Here is a 17,146-nt window from a genome sequence, read left to right on the forward strand (position 1 = left end):
CAGATTGAATCACCCGTCAGTGTTGCATGTTCGAGGTGATGCATGCAGTGGACTCCGGGCGTAGGACTCGTAATAACTTCTGAAAGTTTAGGGAAATTTCTGAGCCTAACATCCCATTCGGGCAAGTTTCTAAAAGATCCAATGAGAAAACCCATCCTCTCTGAAAGTTTGCGGATATTCCCTGGTGTAAACGGCTCTACTGAATCAGTATAATTTGAAATCTGGGGGTATCACCTACACAATACCAGAGGCTCTTCTCTCCCCTTAAGTGCATTTTTCACAGCCACACTTTCCAAAGAAATGATGCACTAAGCATAAAAAGGGTATACCTCCTTCAAACTTCACTAGCAGCAGACCTCTATAAATATTCCAAGCAAGGCTGACCTGGTTACAGAATGCCCTTGGGAGTGTGAATTAGCATCTGAATACAAACACTGCTGTAGCCAGTTGAAGAAGGGGGAGCTGGCAGGAGTGGCAGGCGGCATTGCTGAGACTCCCTTCACAGCTCGCACACAGACCAGCCAGCACGCATCAGAGCACACTCATGACGAGCACACATTGGCTACATGGGATGGAGGCGTAAAGCTAATGAGGGGTGGAATATGCATGTGTGTGCTTCCAATTATGGCCCCCTTTTCACCATCTGTAGTGCGATGTTTCTTTTGTTGGATGCATTTTTGGACACGTACTAGCTACTGTAAGTAGGAGCGAATATTAAAACGCATCTTGGGGTCGATTCTTATTGGAGGGGCTTTTGTGTCTGATGGAATACTGTTCCTAAGATGGCAACTTCACCCTAATGCACATGAATTGGAACAAGGCAATGACGATCACTAATTTATGGTAACACAGTTGAAAAATCATTTCCTCAAGTACGAAAGTAATTGAGCGTGCATTCTTGTGCCGCGTGACCGCGTATTTCTTTGCCGCTGCGCCAACTTGTTAATTGCGAGCAATTCGCAATCTCAAAATCTTAGAACCCTTTAACACCAGGTCGTACAGTTCTGAATTTAGCATGATATTTTGTGAATTGTCTCAAAGTTGCACAAAAATTTTGGAAGGCAGTCATACGTGACATTGGCGGATAACTCGCTAATCCTGAATTACCTAGTTTACTCGATGCTGAGCATAGTTTTTGGTCTTTTGTAGCTTTTCTGTGGCAAATGAGGGCTCTACAATGGGTGTTACAAGAAGATGATTGTGCAAAGAGAAAATAATATACATCGAAATTACGTTTTACAGTGGTCAACTTATTTTGACACCTGTTGGACAATGATGAGTGATGAATCCGCAACATGAATCTTTTTCATTGTCCGCTTGTATTTGTAATTGAAGTGTTTGTTTGTACTTTTTATTTCATGGTTCTTTTGGTTGTCATGACCCTGAGACTGCAGTTTTGTGGGATTTCTGTGTAATGGAGTCTTCTGAAATTACCCAGGACATCTGATGCTGGTCTCTGCTAAGAACAATTATTGAGATTTTTTCCGCCCCCCCCCCCCAAAAAAACTATTGAAAATGTTAAAATATATTCTAAGATATTATATATATATATATATATATATATATATATATATATATATATATTTTTTTTTTTTTTTTTCTCACAGCAGTAACGGGCAAATGTTTACTCTTAGCTGAAAAAACACAAAATAGATGTTATGTGTGAGTGCAACTTTTAGAGTATATTATTTGTACATTCTCTGTTATGCTGTGGTGGGCCTTAGGCAGTGCTGGAGTCTTAGCAAGTAATGAGTGCTGTAACCAACTCACAACTAATGACTCCCGAGTCTTGTAAAAGCTAAAATTACGTGGCCCAGAGAGCTGTGAAGTTGCCAACACATCTCGCTTTCTGTCCCAAGTATTATTGTCATGGAAGTAGTGTGAGGTATTAGAAATGACAAGGCCTTTAATTACCTCTGTGAGGAGGTTTCCTTTGGTATAGGCATTTTTCGATGGTGGGTTGAGTTTTCATGTTTTCAGCCTTGCTGTAAGTTTGGCATTACCTCTACAGATTAGATCTGAATCTCATGTTCTGATTATGGGTGTTAGCTGTCAGCTGGAAGTCAGGCAGACTACGCCCTGGACTGGTTGCCAGCCAATCGCGTGACACATATTGAGCCAGACAAGACAATCGTTCACAATGACACCATCACAGAGTGGAAACTGAAGCCACGCTTCCTGCACGGATGTCAGGGAAGTGAATCACGATACCATCAATGAGCAAATCCTTGCTTTTGTTTTCCTCACTGTGTGCTGTCAGTTAGAAGAAGCGATGGCTTTAATTCTGGGACTGGGGTGATATCACAGGTGAAAAAGCACCTGCTATTTGGACACTAGCAGTTCATAAGAATAGACTGGACTTTGAGAGTTGAGGGAAATCATTTGTGCCATCATTTGTTTTCCCATATGGCCTAGTTAGGATATGCATTATTATTATTATCTGAAAGCATCGGCTCTGAATCAGTTCTGATTCGGGGTGCTTAGACCTGCAGTTTACATCCAGTATGAACTGACCCGAGTATAGAACAAAATCTGTCAGTTGCCATTTGAGACAGAGTGCAAGGTGCGTTGGCGCCAATATAGCTCAAGACCAAAGAACAAATTCTTTCCGTCTAGGCGCAGCGGCAATTGAACTCGCGACAGCTGCCTGATTACTACATCCGTGCCTTCCTCCAGAAAGTGCCTCCATCCAGAAATGCCTGGGTGTCACTTTGAGCACCGCAGCTTGCCACCTAACCGTGTGGTTTGCCAATCAAAACGCATCTAAGCGTGTGAAGATCAACAGTGATCTCATTGAGCACGGATACCTCGATGCGCTCGGGTCGACGGCCCAACGGGCCAAACGAGTGCTGTTGAGTAGCGCTCGCCAGCACTCATTGGCAAGTGAAGTGTTAACCTCGTATCAGCAACAGCAACAACAACAACAACAAAAAGCCTCACTGAAGTTGGTCCACTTGAAAACATTGTCTGCAACCTGTTGCTTTCTTTTCAACGATTTGTCATCGCGCTTGCCAAGATCAGTAATTACACTCTCAGATGCTACGCTCTGAAGTCTCGATGGGCTAAGGCAAAGAACATTAATTCACTTTTCATTTGATCCCTCTGACTCATCCAGCACTCTACGCACTGAAGCATTCTTTTCATTTCGGATGAAATGCACTGTTTGTTACTGTGTGAGCATACCAATTTTAAAATATGCCACAACAGTTACTTGCTGATAGCTTTTATTGATGACGCTATTTGAGGATGTCATCCTTTTGACATCTCCCTCTTATCTTTTGTCACTGCTAAACAGGAGTGAGTTTTCGCGTGGCCCGCTATCCTCACGCTCGGTGTTGTCCCTCCTGTGACAGTTCCGGGGTAATCAACAGAGCGTGAAGACCACTCTTCAGCCGGTTTCATGCCCACAATTTCATCTGAAGCCAATGACCTCACTTCTTTTGAGAGGGGGACTGGCTTGTTTCATTTGAAGTCAACTTCCGCTAACCACACGCCACAAAGAAAGGCTTACAGTTGAAGGCATGCACATCAATGTCTGCTTGTGGTCTAATCTAATCAAATTCATAATTCTGACTCATAATTTCATCATTCAAGCACATTCAAACCACTTCCTGTGTGAAGCTAGATGAGATGTTGCACTGATGCATTATGTACTACAGCTCACGAACCCTGGCAATATACATGAGCCACAAACACAGATGCTCTTTTCTATTCTTCCGCTGTAGAAATAAGTAGCGCAATAGAAATAAGTAGCTCAAAAAGTTAAGACTTTGCAGCTTTTTTGCTACAGTACTTATCCATTCCGCAACATGTTACCAAAATGAAACTGAATAATGCGTTGACACGTGTGGGATGAAGGCCAGGTTTGGCTTCAACATGCAGACATGTTGTTCAAAGTGATACAAATAGATTTTATTCTGTTGTTGCGGTGCTGCTTAAAGTATCGTCTATTGTTTTGAAATGAACTCTGTCAGAATTGGTGATTGCTTGCAAGATCACTGCTTTTAAGCCGTTTGGTATTAATATTTGTCAGTGTGTCAGCTGCATGTGTCACAGACACTGATCGACAAGTGTAATTTGGCGGCCTGGTAATGAAGTGCTGCCTCCACAATTGAAAATAAAACCAGTGCTTTTACTGTCTTCATTGGGGCTCACGCGCACTTCCCGACGCAATGGATGCCGTCAAATTCCTGCTAGCTTAATGCTAATACATAATGGGAAAAGCTATAGACGGGGCTTGTTGTTGTTGTTGCCTTAACATTTGACTTTAATTTAATCCCACTTGAACCATGAAACATAACGTGGACATTTGTAGTGATAGTCGTTATTCACCCAGGCAGACGGTTCAGTTATTACGCACAGTAATGACGTGACGTCATTTTTAGTAGACGTCTCCATCAAATGAAGAGATCAAGGAGCGTCGCCTCATAACCCCAAATTGTACCTCCTCCCGCTACTCTGGCGATATGAGATGATAAAATGAGCCCCTACACGTGGAGCATATTTACTTCCGTAAACACGTGTCAAGTGACGTCTTTTTTCGGGCGCACATCACCCGACGTCGTGCATTGTGCGCATGCGCATCACATCACGGACGCGTTGTCCTCACATTAGAAGTCGCATTTGTCTTTGGAACGTGAACGAGTACCAATAAAAGATTGGATTTAACAAAAAATCCAAATTGTTCATCACGCCCTGCAGTGTGAACGGAGCCGATGTGTCTTGATTGGCCAAACAGTGAAGGTTTGGGAAATACTGATCTAGGCCACTGATAGCGATCTCAATAGCAATAGCAAAAAGGGAATCGTTGTACTTTGAATATCCCGCCTCTCTCCTTTGTCGACGGTGTTATCAAATCCTCTCGTAAGATGTGAGCTAATGTGATCAGCATCAGTGAAATCCCTCCCATCAGTTTGAGACGAGGTTCAAGCTCTTCAACTGCAGTCCAGCCTTGTGTCATGCAGCTACGATTGAATCGGGGGCTTGTTTTTGGATGATGTAACGATTGTTTCACTCACTCTGAAGATTTTTGTTTACCTCTCCTACGAGTAAATAGAAACACGCCAGCAGCATAGATTGACTGTGTCTCTGTTGTGTCCGTCCTGGAACGAATGTTGTTGTGTATTTTCCACTATCAGCCAAAAGCAGGCTTTTCTGCTCCGGTGAGCGCTGATCCACGCGAGGTGTGATCACGCGTGTCGGCTCCAAGATGCTAAATTTACTGCGATTGTTACTCGCGCAACACTTTTGCCCACAGCACGGGAGGAGGCCTCGGGCGCTATCTTTGTGACTGCGCCCCCTACGCCCCCGAGATTTAGGACACCTGCGAAATGAGGTTCATCCCGAGCGGCTGTAAGGCTTTTATCTCGTGCAGCTGTGGCCGAGCGATGGCTCAATCTTGTCAGGCTGCGGCTCAAAGTAGCTTAGCTGATTGCTGTCCACGGTGCCTGCGCACACAGCTGAGTGCTGCTCCCCTGCTTGGCTGCAGCCACATCCCAGACAGTACATTGCGGATGCGGGCACAGTTTTGCACTGTGCAGCTGGATGGGCTGTTTACAAAATAAAAAAAAAATAAAAAAGGATGCAAGCCTCCACGGGGAAACACCAGTGTTGATTTGATTAGCAAAAACTCCAAAATGTAAAGCAGACTCAAAATGGGACACGGTAAAGAAAGGATAACAATTGCTTGGCCAAAAGACATCTTGGAGAAGTAAGCTGTGGCCAAGTTTCAGAAGGACTGATTTGTCACCATGCCCCTTAAAGGCACACATAAAACAATAGAGCTGTTGTTGTGGTGACTCGTCTTGTCCCAACGGAGAGGAATTACGCTCTATCAAAGCGGTTTATTTCGTTATATTCGCTTCCATTACAGAGTGCTATTTTTCTGGAACAAAACCACAAAACAAAAACATTGCTCCTTTCTGGGGGGCTGCAACAAATGATTTGACAATACGGATTTGAAATACGACTAAATTGAATCACGAGCTTGGTCACGAAACGAATTAAGTACGTACGCCAAGGTACCACTCCATTTACAAGGTATTTTGCAAGATGCTCCAACATGGCCAATCTAATTGTTCCAGTGTCGCCCCCAAGGCTGCTGATAGCTATTTAGGGGCCTTATGTTTGTGCCCGGTGGGCTGGAGTTTTCTTTCTTTTGCCATTTTCTTCGACAGGCGCAGCCATTGTGGGAGTGACCAAAACCGACTTGATTCCCGCCCAATCAGAGGAGTCATATTTGCATTGTAACTTGTAAAATCACAGCGCTTCCACTGATTGTCCAATCACATGGCTCCAATCTTATCCTCTAAATTGCTGATTGCCGTTAGGTGTAGCAAAAGGGTATTATGGAAGGTCTATGTGGTTCATTTGCATCCAATCCATTTGCTCCAAGGCTTTCCCCTCATAGAGTGAAGGTTTACATTGCTATGATTTCAACAGTATTACCAGTCCTCATTTATTTTCCTTCATTGGCATTTTTGCTCAGTGATTGCATTCCTGGGGATGGAAAAAGCCATTTTAGTTGCTGCATTGACATTTTAATGTAAAGTCATTAATGGCGTAATAGGTGTTAACGTTGAAGTACACGGTGCATCATCTAATATTGTCTGAAGAGTCCTCTTGTCGTCATGTCAACAGCAAACAAAATTGCCTGGGGGTGTTTTAATTACAGCTGCAATTTAATCACCCTCTTATAAACACCTGTGTGTAGTTTGTAGTACGTTTGCTAAGGACAAGCGGCGCCAGCTATCACGCGCGGATCAATAGTGGACTAATTACGTCTCTGCGGTCCGGCTTGCGCTCTTGCGGGTTCGCGCAAAAATTGCTATCCGATAGCGAACTGTTGGCGCGCCCCTAAATGTACCGTGTCTACATGCCTGTTAAATCACGTGTTCGATCAAAGATGCCGTTTATATCGTGTTGCATTGATCCAAGTTAGTTCATGTGCATGGATGGTCATTTAGCTCAGCCCTCCTGTGTCATCGGAACACATGTACAGTATCACGCTATATGCTGCATTCACAGAGGGCTGTGTTAACTGCTTCTATAGGCGACCAGCTTAAGGATTTGAATATGGTTGAAAATTTCATTTATTTAAGAATAAGAAAAAGAATAAGAAGGCCTTTATTGATCCCACAGTGGGGACATTTTCAGCGTTACAGCAGCAAAGATCACAGAGGTCACACAGACACGGCGGTATAATGTAGCCATTAATGTATAACATGAACAGCAAACATTCAGAATCAAACCTATGTAAATATACGCAGTAACTATTTGCATACACACACCAACATACATCTACATATAAAGTATGAAGGAACACTCATTTTAGCCTGTACATAGTACAGAGGAAAAATACTGTAAGTAAGTGAGAGTGCTGCAGTGCTGCAGTGAAATATAAGGAGCAGCATTGGATAAAAATACAAATAAAATTACAGTCGTGGGGAATGTTGAGTATTGCACAATATAAGCTCAGGTGCAGGACTGCACAATTGCACTAATGTCCGCCAGTTTGTAGAGACTACCCAATGTTCTTGTTAAAGAGTCTGACAGCAGCAGGCAAGAAGGAGCGGCGGAATCTCTTCTTTGCACAGCGAGGGTGTAACAGTCTGTCACTGAAGGAGCGGAAGGATATTTCAGTATTCATTTGCAGATTCATTAACCATATGGGAAAATAATTTACAGAAGGCCTTTTGTATGAAAAGCTATTTTGATCTTAAAAGGATGGTGATTTTTTTGAAATGCTAAACAAACCTTCACTGTCTCTATAATATGAGTTTCACTTCGAATTGAAGAATTGAGAGCAAGCGCCAGCTTGCCTAGAGACAGACATTTTCACTCATAGAGGCAGCACTTCATCACTAAGCCACCGGAATGACATTTGCCAAGCAGTGTAGCGGATCAGCGCATATGGCGAATGAAGCGGCAACATCAAGCAAAAAAATACCCGCTCTCCACATTGCCAACTTGGCCGAAATTGCGCCGATAGCCGAAAGCAAATGCTGAGAATTCTGTTAGGCAAAGGTAATCTGCATCCAACAAAAAACTTGTTGTAATTTTGCTTACCTTTCCGCTCAGACACATTTGCAGAAAGTCATTTAACAAAAATAGGGCCGCAACTAACAATTAATTAATTAATTAATTATCCTGTTTGTTGATTGATTGATCGTAAAAAAAAATCTTTTTTTTAAATCTTTCTTTCCGGTCATTGAAAAACCCGGACTTTATTGCAAATTGACAGTGCAAAAAATGTACATGCACAAATTAGTTATGATTCAGTTACTGGTTTGGTCTGTAACATGTCAGAAAACAGGCAAACATGATTGATTGATTATTGTTTTTCAAAGTGAAAACACTTATTTGCAAAGGTCTTATTTTGAGTCATCATAAAGTTAATCAGTTTGCTCTCATGGAGGACTGCAGAAATCAGACGATGATTTTGAGAAGCAGACACTCAGAGGACTTGGACAACTCTATATTAAACTACATATCGAAACAATTATTTGATGCTCAAAATAATTATCAATGAATTTGATGATCGATGAGTGATCGATTAACCATTGCACCTTGAACACCAGCTTTACTTGGTTGTGTAATTTCACACTTGATGGGTGGCCAAACACTCCAGAGAGCCAACAATTCAAAGGTAAATCCATAGTACAGTGTGTCCACTTTAATAAAATAATTAACTTTGGAACTTCAATTTCACATATCGGCTTTTCATTTGACTATAAAATCTATGGTAGCATTGTGAGAGAAATGTGGCTTTGTATGGATAAGACTGTAGATATAAATGCTTCCTTAATGGTCAGTGACAAAATTATACTGTAATGATTTCACCTGACAAGACACCACTAAGGCTAAATTGTGATATCACTGTTCTCCTCATTGGACATTACGAGTTACATGCCTATTCACTAGCTGACCGTTGATTGTTGATTAAATTCCTTGTCATTTTCTCCTTTCAGACTGCAGTGCTTTGGATACTCAGGTTTTAAGTCACTGTTGATTATCGTACAAGTGATGTCCACGCATGTGCATGTGTTTGTGTCAGCACAGTGAGATGCGCCATCCCGCAACCAAATGTGAAGTCACAAATGTATTGGTGTATCAGTTAAAAAGAAAATCCCGCATGTGTTAAAAAATTTTTTTTTAAAAATCCATGTCGTCATTTTGTCCCAATCCATTTCACTACTCCTGCTTTTTTGTTGTTGTTTTTCCTGAGGAATTTGTGTGTGGTATTCTTTTGGTCAGTGAACAGGGAGCATTACACAATAGGCACATCCAGGCCCGAAGCACCAAGAGCGACATCATTTTCAGTCTTGAGCCCACAAATTTCATTGATGTGGAATAATTTGGTCCATTTTTGCCTTTGGTGCATCCCTCCCTTCACGCTGTGCTCTCCTCCGCCTATTCCTACTGCTCGCCCATCATTTAATTTATCCTGACTCGACTCCTGAAGGTGGGAGCGATTTGTTCTGAATGAGCCATTTTGTGATTGGCCGCGTACAGTAGCTCGGAAACTGAGATGTTTTTAACAGCAAATTTGTCTTCTTTCTTCCAGCCGCGCAGTATTTTGGACCCCAAAGTGCTCGGCTTGCAGTCTGGAGGGTGAGTTCTGGCTCACTTTTTCATCTAATCGCTTCCAAATTTTGGGTTGGGCTGTTTTTTGTTTTACCCTGCAAACAGAGGCAGCAAAATGTGACAGGAATCTTTTGTTTCTCTGCCAAGCAGCCCCAATTAGATAAGGCAGCATGCCCCCTATAATTTGCGGAATAGGCCAAGCTAAACTCAAAGTATGGGAGCAGTCGGGCCAATTTCTTGGCATTTGCTGTGGACTGTAAACATTTGGGCTTCATGTTGAGATGAATATGAGACCATAGATCAACATTTCAGCTTTTATTCCCCGGTAGTTACATCTGGATCACACACGCGACTTATGCAACATGATTCGAGCCAGCCCATTTTTCATGTGAGCAAAAGTATTGGAACACATTTCTGTTGCACTGAGAGTTGTCTACAGTTGAAAAGCAAGCAACTCGGATGCTGAGACACAATGTAAATAGTTTCAAACTATAAATAACGCGGAATATCGGAAGCCACTGAAGACTTTTTTTTTTTTGCGTAGTGTCAGCCAACCCCTCGCCTCGCCGATGACCTTCCGGAGGACAATACAAGTCGAGCTGGGTGATTATATGATTGAGAATCGTGATCTTACGTGACCAAATGCGAGCATATTTACTCCATCAGACGTGGTGGAGACGTGCACGACTGCAGCCAATCAGACTCCAGCTTTTCCTTCTAACTTTGGTTTGCAAGTGGAAGTCAAGAGAATCTGCCAATAAATGAAAGAAGAAGCGATAAACAGAAAGTCGTTGTAACAAAATGACCGAATGTGCAGCTGAAGGCGCATCTGATGGGCAGCCATGATTTCGGGAGATGAAGCTATTTTAACATGAGAAGTTCCCCTCCATCGCTTTTGTGAAGGACGGAGGCAATACAACAAACCTGTTGAATCATTTGAACAAGCAGCACCCAAATGGAAAGCATGAAACGCCAGCAGAGTTTGCAGCAATGTAACCCGCATGCTAAACCGGCTCTGTTTGTAGCACGACATATTGGCGCATATAAAAGTTTCCCAAAACGTTCAAACTATTGAGCCTACATGACCCCTGCTCACTATTCGGCCATCTGGAGCATGCCCTTCGCATACATCCAGCGAGAGTCAAGGGGCCCCCGGGGTGAGGCAAGGGCCCGCCCTGCCGTCCGTCACATTGTGTATGCAACTCGGGGGCGGGTCGTACAGCCTGACACAAAGGCTTGAGGAGCCCCAGCAGCACAGAGGAGCAACTTGCTGCCGAGGTCATTAGCCAGGCTTTGACTGACAGTTGAGGTGATGCCGCCCAGAGCCTCGTGGTGGAGCAACCGGGTTGGTGGGACAGCGGGGGGAAGGAAGGATGCGGAGCGGGCGGGCGGACCTCAGGGGACTGTGACAATTGAGAGAGTCCACAGGACAGTGTACACCTAAATGGCACACTGACAGAACCAATCGGCATCCTCCACACAATGGGATACAAGGACTGAATGGAAAGCGACGCAACAAAATTATGACCGCACTTCTGCGTTGGCCTTGGTTCCCCCGTGCATACAAATCCGGGGTACAACGGAATTGCGACGTAAATCGTGGACCTCGTTCACGAAGTTCAATATTCCCGCATACATTACGTAAGTCCAACCATGCCAAAAAAAAAAAAAAAGGCATCCGTCGCAAAGAAACTACACTCCCACACATAAAATGAAATAATACAAATGCAAATAAACAACCTTTTTCCATCAAGAAAAAGGGGCGGTCTCTGACGAGGATCATGAATGAATTTAGCGCTGGGCCCATTTCACCAAAACGAACCAAAACAGCAGCACCTACCAAAGCATTTGAACTTCTTTAAGATGCATGAAGGTGAGTGGGTGGACTTATTGCATGATGCAAGCAAGTTACCGGCGCCATCTGAAAGACGATCTTAGGTTGTGTGGAGACGTCATCTTTAGATGTCCGCCGAGACTCGCACGCCGCCGTTGCTTTTGTGTGCATCCGTTTTTATGAACCTTGCACTTGTATTTCTCCAAATGTGTCCACTGTTTCTATATTAAACTTGCCATACGTTGTAATACGTCAGTAACATCGGTAGATATTATTCCAAAAATGCTTTATACAATTAAACACGTCCTCAAATGTATGGCTGCTGCCGGGCCATCAAAAACAGACCGCTAGCCTCTCAAATGTTTTTCTTTTCACAAATCTCCTCTAACGGTCAGCCCACACCACGCGTCTTGGTGTTAGTTTTACAAAGTCATCTCAAGTGGTGAAAAATCCGTTTTTGGGGTATTCTTAGAGCATTCCGCCCGGCACCAGCGATATGAACGCTAACGTAGCTTGGATGATGTCAAGCAATATTGCAATGGAATGCAATGAAGTCACATCCAAAGGTGAGACAGGTGAAGGCAGGAGGCGTCATCCATGCTGCTCGCCGGTCCGCGTAAATCAAAAGACCTCTTGGTGGTTATGTCTCCCTTCGCATGGCGTTATTATGATATTAATGCACTTTTAAATCTGTTTGCTTTTCCAGGGCCGGCAGTATTCTTTACGGTATTGACAGCATGCCAGATTTACGCCGCAAGAGGACAGTGCCTCTTGTCCGAGACCTGGTGAGTCATCTGCCTCAAACGGGGTTGTGTGTGATTTATGTCAAAGCCATCTGCGAGTGACCTTACGCTGTGTCACGCTGGCGGAGCCCCGTTCTGTGTGAGTACCAGCTGAAGGAGCGCAAAACAAATCTTGCTTTTCACAACACCTGATGACATTCGATCGATATCTGATCAACCGTTCATGAAAATGAGGAATAACAAGATGGTGCAAGGTGTCATTCAGACAACAGCATGTAGTACCCGGATCTCTGACATACATTGGTGTATCTGCTTTTATTTGCTTATTGCATGCTTGTAAAGCTTTACTTAATTTTTTTAAAGCAGTCGTTTAAATTTGGGTTCATCTGGGGTGTGTGTTACTGATTCTGTCCATAAGAAACTGAGAGGCGTCTCAGTAGTCAGCTACTTTGTTGCGTAGTCGTGTAGTAAACATTGGCTACGTTTACATGGACAAAATGTCTTTAACGCGATCAGAGTTCAGATTAAAATGATGATCGGATGCACTGTTTTCAAGGACACTAAAAACGGGTTCATGAACATATTTTTATTCGGAAGAAATTACTTTGACATTCGCATATTGACCAAATATACCGGAAATATTAGTAGAAGAAGAAGCCGTAGCGACTTACATATCAACAAAACACTGCTCCGTTCATTTCTATTTTAAACATTAGCGTTATTTCGTGTATTTCGTTAACAATCCCTAATGGAGCTGCAAATGTACGAGTTCACGTACATTTTTACGGGAATGACAGAAACGCGTATACTGATGTCACAGACATGTGCGCTAAAGACAATTTCGGAATATGTGCTTTCATGCGCGCCGATTGGATTATCGATTGACATAAACCACCTCTATTGTTCGGAATCAAATCTTCATGGGAATGGGCTTGATCGGGTCAGAATATTCCAAATGGGGTGTCTACATGAAGCATTTTTACTCCGATTAGGTTTTTAATTCGAATAAATGAGTCCATGTAAACATAGCCATGGTTGTAAATGAGCACATGTATAGCCCCCAGGAATCTGTAGATTCTTTTTGATACTGTATTGCGTTGTCTAGGTACAACACGTATACCAGGTTCTAATTGACAGCTCGAAAGAATCCATAGAATCAAAAAGAGGCCACGGCATGCTCGGCCATAAAATGAATTTAGTCATGATAACCCGAAAGAGAACGCTGAGAAATAATCCAAAAGGCTCAACTAAGGCGCATCATTCATGTGATCTTTCCTCTTGCCAGTTATTAACCTTGCACAATAGAAATGAACAGAACAGATACAAATAAGCCACAAAGTCAGAACACTTGCAGTACTTTGGCGTTTTATATTCAACTTGATGAGATCCAAGTGCAAACCTCAACGGATTAGACAACGCTTGCTATTTTTGCGGGGACTACAGTCATGCGCTTGAGCTACGAGTACATTCAAATACGATGCCTAAGCAACTCGTACCCAAGTTTGTATTTCAATCAGTGGAAGGAAAGCGCTCCAGCTAGTTGGGGTATTGCAGCTTGATTAATTACCCAAGAGACAGTGCTTGACATTGCATCCTAGCGATGCTCCCGCCATTTGGGTTTACTGGTACAATGTGTCAAAACATAGCCGACAGTCACGCCACGCTCCAATTTAGGGGCACGCGGTTGTCGCCTCTCAACGACAATGACGACAAATGTGTCTATTCTTGTTTGTCCGTGGCCGTCTCTTGTGTATGTATGTTCCTCATCATCATGTACTTTAGCCACTTTACCATTGAAAAAAAAAAAAAAAATTCAAAACCTGTAAATGCTTATTTTAACAGTTATGGACACTCTTTTCTCGTCATGCAATAGATGCATTTGAATGCCTTAATTATTATGGATGCTGATGAATGTTTATATCACAGTGAACAACATGAGTTGATGCTGTATTTGTCCATGTCTCTCATGAAATTAATAACCAACATTGTCTTGGTAAGTATGGGTTATTGTCTTAATTTGAATTTATTTATTTATTTATTTATTTAATATTTTGGGATTTTGCGTGTATATTTTGCCATTCCTACATAGACCCATCACAGCTATGGGTGATATTTTTCAGTGAGTTGTCAGATTTCAGCCTTTTTTTGTGACTTTTTAAAAAAGAAAAAGTTATTGTTGGATTTACCGGTAACTTGAAATGTTGACAACTCAACCCAAAAATATATAAACGGCAGAGACTTCATTGACTCTTGATTTAACGGTGTGAGGCTTTTAAATCATGTAAAAGTGACGCTCGACAAGCCTTTTACACGTGGGATGAAGTCAGCAAAACAGTTGGTGCTCGTCCCCCCCGCCCCTTGTCATGCCTACTCCTTTGTCGATGTTCCCCCCGCTGCCCACCTGCCCCCCCATTTGCTGTATGATTGCTTCAGGGTAACAGCAGCAGGGCTCACCCACATAATAGAATGAAGATGCATGAGGAGAGATAGAAAAAAAAAAAAAAATCAAGGATAACGATGGAAATTGATTCGAAAATCAGCGATATCGCCAACGATCAGATCCTATCAGTCATGTCGTATTGCCTGCAGCAACCTCAGCAGTGCTGGTGCATGTTGATTAAAAAAAAAAAAAAAAAAAAAACTTACATCAACGCTCACAGTTCATGTAGAGGTTTCCTCCGCCGTTCCTCATGGCCGTCCGTAGAATTTTACCATATTCGGGCTGCGCACAAAAGAGGCTGGTGGTAAAAGCCGGCTCGCTATTGTCAGCTGTCGGTGTCTGCAGTGTTTGTGTCACCTGACTTCCTCCAAATTAGGCGAAAAGAGTCTGAAAATGTTTATTTAAAAAATAAATCATATCATTTTCACTTGTGTGTGTGTTTGTGTGTGTGGGGGGGGGTATATGTGTGTGTGTGTGTGTGTGTGTGTGTACCCGTGTATCTGTGCATCTACGTTGGAGGTGGAACAAAATATTGACAGTGTACACAGCAGAGGTCCCCAGGCACTGGACTGTGGACTGTGGACTAGTACGGCAATTTGGTACCGGCTGCACAGAAAGATGAATAAAAAATAAATAAATAAATAAATAAAAGAAGAAAGTGAATAAATAAATGAATACATGCATTCAATTTTGTTTTTGTTTTTGCAGCGGAGTGTATAACTCCGATCAGTAATATATGTCAGCACTGCCGTCCCTGCGCCCACCCAGCTGGCAATTAGTTTGTGATGATCGGGGATATACGTCAACACACCTATTGACAAATGATTGCCGGTCTGAGAAAAATCTGCACTGCCATGAACAAGTCCCTGGCAGAAAAAAAATGTTGGGGGCCACTCGTATATAGTACAGAGAGGTCAACGTGGGGTATCAAAAACTGTTTGTTGGCACTCTATTACTATTCTGCTCACTATATCAATACCATAGACAACTGAATGTAATGTTTTCTCATCATTACAATAAATGGATTAATGACCACATGGTACATATTCAAATCCATGCACAGGCACAGAGATGGACGGGCCAGACAGGCACGGTAACGGCCTCGTTCCTTTCAATTGTTCCTAACGATCACTGCCAACGTGCACATCAGAAACAAAAAGAATGACTCGAAAGAAGCCACGGTGCAAAAAAGCCACAGCATGCGATGCAGGAACGTGCCATATACCATAAATAATGTAACGCAACCGTTTCTTGCAACTTAATGATAAGGACCATCTCGCACAATCGAATGAAGACGACTCGCTTTATAAATGACAAAAGTGTCTTGTTATATGAATTGATTTGATTTCTTTGATCTTTGTGTGACATGTTTCAACAAGCTGGCCGTGCGTCCGTACAGCCGTGATATAACGTATCCGGGTTACTTCTAGTTCTGTCGTAACAGATTTTTCCTCCCAATAAATGACTCAAAACAGAACCACTGTACCGTGATAAGAGTTGGCCAAATACCGCATTGCAACCGCCACCGCGATTCCCAGCCCTCGTCTACATGCGTGTTACCCATTGGTGCCCATGGATGACATTGTGCGTTTGTGAACGTCCCAGCAAGCGCGTGCGTTGTGTGTGAGGCGGGTTTGTGCACCACAGCTGGCTTCACCTGTTCGTGAGTGTGTCCGTCTGTCTGTGTGTGTGTGTTTCCACGTGTTTCTGTCCAATGATTGTGCAGAGCATACAGCAGAACATATGAGCAAAAAGCTTCACTAGACAGCGATGCTTTAGAGAAAAGTCAAGCATGACTGCAAACCAGTAACATAGTGTGCATGGATGGAGTACAAATAAACAAAAGCAAACCCCCCAAAATCCCGCAATGGGCTTGATAATCTCTGATGACTAGTTATCTGCCTAAGAGCTCCAAGCCATAAGAGTCAAGCAGTCCTGCATGGCAGTTTAGACACTTGTACGCTCACTATGGAAAACACAATTACTCTGCTGTTAGTGCTTTCAGTCCTAATTGACTTTCTGCAATTTGTCTAATTCCTTTTGTCTCTCTCTTTCATTCTCACTTGGTGGCCTCCTGGAAACCGCAGGCTTTGGTAAGATTCCTTCTTGTCTCTGCTCAAATTGACGTGAGGAAAATCCGTTTCAGGACGCTGGCAGATCGTGCAGCGAGTTTTCCCATAAATCATGGAAATAATCTTCCAGTGCCTCCATCACCACCGCGCTAGTCAAACACTTAGCCCTAAACGATTCGAACACAAATTATTGTCGGACAGTCAGCAATCGATGTTTTCACGTGGCATTCACAAGATGAGGTTGTGCACGGATGCAGGGGTGGAGCTGTGTGCTTTTCAGGGGTGGCCTTGGCCACTCTCCGGCCACCCCGACAGCTCGTGGAGAATTTTGATAGCCGTGATTTTTCTGCTATTTTCACATGGGTGCAGTACTCTTTGGCCCCTTGATACGTTGCCACAACTTTTGTTCATATTAACTGCATATTTAAAGGATAAACATGCACTTCACCTGAATGCAAACACTACAAAATTC

The 17,146-nt window shown here is 43.0% G+C and overlaps 1 protein-coding gene and 1 long non-coding RNA gene across 6 annotated transcripts in view; one reads left to right on the forward strand and one right to left on the reverse strand.

Moving 5' to 3' along the window:
- Positions 1-17,146, reverse strand: part of LOC147149538 (uncharacterized) — a 222,652-nt gene that overhangs the window by 102,292 nt on the left and 103,214 nt on the right. The window lies entirely within an intron of this gene.
- The window catches only part of unc13c (unc-13 homolog C (C. elegans)), a 126,654-nt gene that overhangs the window by 17,858 nt on the left and 91,650 nt on the right, over positions 1-17,146 (forward strand). For all 5 annotated transcript variants that reach the window (XM_086027060.1, XM_086027061.1, XM_086027063.1 and 2 more), the window contains exons 3-5: positions 8,970-8,992; positions 9,566-9,612; positions 12,126-12,204. In XM_086027060.1, the coding sequence (XP_085883186.1) occupies positions 8,970-8,992; positions 9,566-9,612; positions 12,126-12,204 (149 nt within the window). The remainder of the gene's footprint in view (positions 1-8,969; positions 8,993-9,565; positions 9,613-12,125; positions 12,205-17,146) is intronic.

Source organism: Filicampus tigris, chromosome 3 (genome assembly GCF_054856515.1).
Source record: "Filicampus tigris isolate MCC_2025a chromosome 3, RoL_Ftig_1.0, whole genome shotgun sequence".
In the NCBI taxonomy this organism is placed as follows: domain Eukaryota; kingdom Metazoa; phylum Chordata; class Actinopteri; order Syngnathiformes; family Syngnathidae; genus Filicampus; species Filicampus tigris.